Source organism: Corvus hawaiiensis, chromosome 1, assembly GCF_020740725.1.
Source record: "Corvus hawaiiensis isolate bCorHaw1 chromosome 1, bCorHaw1.pri.cur, whole genome shotgun sequence".
NCBI lineage: Eukaryota > Metazoa > Chordata > Aves > Passeriformes > Corvidae > Corvus > Corvus hawaiiensis.
Genome location: NC_063213.1, coordinates 96,705,991 through 96,711,455, shown reverse-complemented (window position 1 = coordinate 96,711,455; position 5,465 = coordinate 96,705,991). Strand labels below are relative to the sequence as shown.

General features: G+C 61.4%; 1 protein-coding gene and 1 non-coding gene across 2 annotated transcripts; both read left to right on the top strand.

The window, feature by feature from the left end:
• The first annotated feature begins 207 nt into the window (after positions 1–207).
• Positions 208–281, top strand: TRNAN-GUU. Its single transcript has one exon. It is a non-coding gene; the product is annotated as a tRNA-Asn (tRNA).
• A 1,999-nt stretch (positions 282–2,280) lies between these two features.
• PSMB3 (proteasome 20S subunit beta 3) lies at positions 2,281–4,894 on the top strand. Its single transcript, XM_048318341.1, has 6 exons — positions 2,281–2,389; positions 2,673–2,857; positions 3,195–3,302; positions 3,618–3,795; positions 4,011–4,105; positions 4,789–4,894. The coding sequence occupies exons 1-6, from the start codon at positions 2,387–2,389 to the stop codon at positions 4,835–4,837; spliced, it is 618 nt and encodes a 205-aa protein (XP_048174298.1). The 5' UTR covers positions 2,281–2,386; the 3' UTR covers positions 4,838–4,894.
• Positions 4,895–5,465: the final 571 nt, after the last annotated feature.

Genomic DNA, 5,465 nt, shown 5'->3' with positions numbered 1-5,465 from the left:
TTCCCGTTGTCCCATTCCCGGTGTCCCGTTCCCATTCCCGGTGTCCCGTTCCCGGTGTCCCATTCCCGGTGTCCCGTTCCCATTCCCGGTGTCCCATTCCTGGTTTCCCGTTCCCATTCCCTGTTTCCCGTTCCCGTTCCCGGTGTCCCGTTCCCGTTCCCGGTGCTCCGGGCTGACTGCGGCGGGCGGGGCGGCGGTGCCAGCGCGGTCTCTGTGGCGCAATCGGTTAGCGCGTTCGGCTGTTAACCGAAAGGTTGGTGGTTCGAGCCCACCCAGGGACGCAGCCGTTCTTTTGCCTCCGCCGCTCCATTTTTCCCTCTCTCTTTTCCCAGCGCCAGCCCAGGATGCACAGAGCCGCACACGGAGAAAATTCCAGGGCCAGGATCTGCTCCCGGTGCTCCCCGTGGGCTCACGGCTCCTCCTGAGGCGGAAAAGCCGCTCCCGCTGTGCCCAAACCATCCCTGCCCAGCCCGTGCTCCCCGCCGTGGCCCCACAACCACGAGGACACTTTGGGACATTCAAACCGGGCTTGAAATCCTGTTTCCATCCCAATTCCGTGGTCGGGATTCAGCTGAGGGGGGTCCAAAACCCGCAAGGCTGAGCTTCCCCTCTCTTCAAGCTCCCGTCACATCCGTCTCTGCTCCCTGCTCGCCCTGATCTGCTTCCCATCCCAGAAATAAGGAAGTTCCTGCTTTAATCCAGGCCATGAGGTTATTGATCCTGGTTATTCCCACCCGCCTGTGCCCGGGCTGTTCCCACCAGGCAGGACGCGGCTCCGACTGCCGCCAGGAGCGTTTTATGATGGAAAACACCTCGAAAATCCACTTCAAAAAGACGCTTTAAAAAAAAATGACACTTTAAAAACGCAGCAGGCACGGGCTGGGCTCTGCTCCCAGCACCCGATCCCGGGATGTGTTCCTGGGATGGATGAACACCCCCGGCACGGCACCCTCGGAGCCGGGGCTGCTCTGCGGTGCCTCCAGAGCGTTCCCAAGCGCACGGACCCCGTTCCCTTGGGCAGGACTTCCCTCTCCTGAAGGAAATGCTCCATCCCGCCTGCTCCAGGAGGCAGCTGCCACCCGGGACAGGGAATCCTGGCAGAGCAAATCCCCCTTGGAATAAAGAATCCCCCGGCAGCCAGGCCCTGTGCCGGTGCCGGGATGTGCTGGGACCCCACAGAGGGACCGAGAGTGACCTTCCAAAAGAGATTTTTGGGAGAATCCCCGTCGGGATCTGCTGTTCCCGGCCCCACAGGGCGAGGTCGGGGCTTCGTCTCCGCGTCCTGAAGGCGCAAAAGCGGAGAGAGGGAGTGGGGCGCGAGGTCCGGCTGCTCTCCGGACCCATCCAGCTGTGCACCCCATGGAAACAGCTGTGCTGTGCATCCCTGGGCACGTCCAGCTGTGCCCCCACTGATCCGGCTGTGCCCCCACTGATCCAGCTGTGCTGTGCATCCCTGGGCACGTCCAGCTGTGCCATATCCAGCTGTGCCCCCATGGAAACAGCTGTGCTGTGCGTCCCTGGGCACGTCCAGCTGTGCCCCCACTGAACCAGCTGTGCCTCCACTGATCCAGCTGTGCATCCCTGGGCACGTACAGCTGTGCCGTATCCAGCTGTGCCCCCACTGATCCAGCTCTGCCCCCACTGATCCAGTTGTGCCATATCCAGCTGTGCCCCCACTGAACCAGCTGTGCCGTATCCAGCTGTGCCCCCACAGATCCGGCTGTGTCCCCACTGAACCAGCTGTGCCGTATCCAGCTGTGCCCCCACTGACCCAGCTGTGCCCCCATCGATCCAGCTGTGCCCTGATCCAGCTGTTCCCCTTTATCCAGCTGTTCCCCCGCTCCGGCTGTGCCCCCATTGATACATTGGCGCCCCATTGCTCCAGCTGTGCCCCCACTTATCCAGCCCTGTCCCGACGCAGCTATGCCCCCACAGCTCCAGCTCTGCCGCCCATTTTTCCAGCTGTTCTCATTTTTCCAGCTGTGCCCCCCCAGCCCTGCCCCCCCCGCACTCCCGGCATGCCTCGCGCGCCCACTGTGACTCGTCACTTTTCGGCCCCGCCCACCCGGCCCGGTCTCAGCCAATCAGCTGCGCGCACCCCGGGGGCTCCCGCCAGTCACCGGCAGCGGCTGCCAATGGGGAGCGGGTGAGGGCGGGACTACCGGTGCGACAGCCAATGAAAGGCGGCAAAGGAAGGAGCGGCAGCGGCGGCGGCCAATGGGAAGCGGAGGGGGCGGGACCGGCGGCGGCGCGGCGGGGCCGGAGCGGGGCCCGGGCAGAGAGCGGGCCGGGAGCGAGCGGGGCTGGGTCGGGGCCCGTGTGGGGACGGAGCGGGGGAAGAGCGGGGCAAGAGCGGTGACTGAGCGGTGACCGAACAGCCGCAGCCATGGTGAGACCCGCGGCGGCGCCGGGGCAGCTGCCGGGCCCGCGGTGCCCGGGGGAGGCGGGTGGGCGGGAGGCCGCTCCCTCAGGGGCTCCCCGCGGGGACCGGCGGTGGGGCCGCCGGAGGAATGGGAAACCAAAGCAGCGGGGAAATGAAATCCAAAGGCGGTGGGGCGGACGCGGGGAGGGCTCTCCCGGCCGGGCCCGGCGGTACCGGGGGTACCCTGGAGGCTCCTCCGGGGCAGCGGCGGGAGCCGGGCGGTGCCCGCTGAGCTTCTCCTGCCGTGCAGTCGATTATGTCCTACAACGGCGGGGCCGTCATGGCCATGAAGGGCAAGGACTGCGTGGCCATCGCCGCCGACCGGCGCTTCGGGATCCAGGGGCAGATGGTGACCACGGACTTCCAGAAGATTTTCCCGATGGGAGAGAGGCTCTACATCGGCCTGGCCGGGCTGGCCACGGACGTGCAGACGGTGTAAGTGAGGCCTTTGTGCAATAGATACTCGTGCTGAGCGAATGTCTTTGTTTATTCGTGGGGAGGGGAGAATATTTGTAATTAATACAAAATTAAACGGTGCCGGTGCTCCGAGTCTTAGTTCCCCTCGTGGGAGAGCTTTTAAAAGAAACCTTTGTGGGATTTAAGATCAGAGCACTGCTAAAATTCGACTTTGACTGCTGAAATTCGACTTTCACTGCTACAATTTAACCTCAACTCCCAAAGAAGCTGCATCTGCATGCCCTCCTTGCCCCAGGCCCTGGTGAAGAGGAAAAAGAGCCTGCCCTGCTTTCATCCCAGCTCTCATCTTTTGCAGTGCCCAGAGACTGAAGTTCAGGCTGAATCTCTACGAGCTGAAGGAAGGGAGGCAGATCAAACCCCAGACCTTCATGAGCATGGTGTCCAACCTGCTCTACGAGAGAAGGTAGCGGCCAGAACCGTTCCTGTGTGGTGCCAGGGAAGGCTGAGGCTGCTGGAGCTGTGCTGGGGAGGGTTGGGTTGGGAATTAAGGACAGGTTCATCACCAGAAGGGTGGTGGATGAGAGCACTGGTGCAGAAGGGGCACGACCCCAAAGCTTCCAGAGCTCCGGCAGCATTTGGACAACGCTCAGGGATTTTGGGGTGGGATTTTTGGGATTTTCCTATGCAGGGCCTGGGGTGGGACTGGGTGATCCCGTGTGGTTCCTCCCAAGCTGTTCCCTGGCCTCGGGGCTGCCCTGAGCTGTGCTGCTGTCCCCAGGTTTGGGCCCTACTACACGGAGCCGGTGATCGCGGGGCTGGACCCGCTCACGCACGAGCCCTTCATCTGCTCGCTGGACCTCATCGGCTGCCCCATGGTCACCGACGACTTCGTGGTCAGTGGCACCTGCTCCGAGCAGATGTATGGCATGTGTGAGTCCCTCTGGGAGCCTGACATGGTGAGTGGGTGCTGGGATCAGCTGGGATCTGTGGGTTCATGGATTCTCCCTCCTGTGTTAGCTGGAGGCTCTGGGCTGCGGGAGAGGTTTCATTCCTGGAGGAGTTCAGCTCGAGGGGAAAAGCTTGCAGGGTTTTGGGGGGTTTGGACAAAATCCAGGGAGTCAGGGTGGAGTTTGTAGCCCAGCTGAACCCTTCTGTTCCCTCTGTGCCTCAGGAGCCCGAGCACCTCTTCGAGACCATCTCGCAGGCCATGCTCAACGCCGTGGACAGAGATGCCATCTCTGGGATGGGCGTGGTGGTGCACGTCATGTGAGTGCTGCTCCTTCCTGGGGAGAATTCAGCAGGCTGGGCACTCAGTTCCCTCCTTCCCTGGGAGGATTCAGCGAGCTGGGCACTCAGTTCCCTCCTTCCCTGGGAGGATTCAGCGAGCTGGGCACTCAGTTCCCTCCTTCCCTGGGAGAATTCAGCGAGCTGGGCACTCAGTTCCCTCCTTCCCGGGGAGGATTCAGCGAGCTGGGCACTCAGTTCCCTCCTTCCCTGGGAGAATTCAGCGAGCTGGGCACTCAGTTCCCTCCAGGGATCAGTTTCCAGGGTATCCCTGAATCCTGCCCCTCCCACCGGTGTCCTTAGCGAGGCTCTGTGCGCTCCCAGTGTTTGATTTCGCTGTTGCAGCTCGCTGCTAGAACAGCAGCAATGACTCCCCTGTGCTGCACAGGGGTTGCCTGGCTGCATTGCCGTGGGAAGGAGGATGCTCTGCCGCACGTGGATGCAGCGTTAACTCCCAGCTCTGGCTTTGAAAGAGCCCAATTTACTTCCTGCAGCATCCCCACCCTGGGAGCTCCCCAGGGGGATAGGTTTTACTGAGTTGTCACACCCACCTGAGCTCCAGCTGACCCTGCCCGGGCACCTGGGACTTCCCAAGGGAGGGACAAGCTGTAGGCAGGGATTAAACCTGGATTTATCCATAAATAATCTCCTCTTTCCCCCTCCAGAGAGAAAGACAAGATCACCACAAGGACCCTGAAGGCTCGCATGGATTAGCCCAGCACAGGTGCTCTGTGGCACTCGGGACTTTTTAAAATAAAACTCTCCACTGAACTTCCCTTTTGCTGGCTCTGAGCACAAGGACTGAGTTCTCATCCCCAAAGCCGTCAGGAGGAGGTTTTTAGGTGGGAGCAGAGCTTCCCCTCTGAGCCAGCTGCAGCAATTCCCTGGATGTGAGGAGCTGGACAGGGGCAGCTTTTCCTGCCAGACCTGATTCGTTCTGACAGCCAGGACTTGGTAAAATCGGTTCTTACTTAATTCCAGACACACTTAAAGAGGCTTCTCCAGTTGTGGTGCATGAAATCATGGAAAGGTTTGGGTGGGAAGGGACCTCAAAGCCCATCCAGTGCCACCCCTGCCAGGGGCAGGGACACCTCCCACTACCCCAGGGTGCTCCAACCTGGCCTTGGACACCTCCAGAGATGGAGCAGCCACAGTTTCTCTGGAAAATCCATTCCAGCCCCTCCTCACCCTCCCCAGGGAGGAATTCCTTCCCAATATCCCATTTCAACCCTGCCCTTTTCCAGTTTAAACCATTCCCCCCTGTCCTGTCCCCTCCAGGACTCTCCCCAGAGCTGGTGGAGCAGCAGCTGGGGGTGACCCCCCCTCAAAGAGCACACAAATG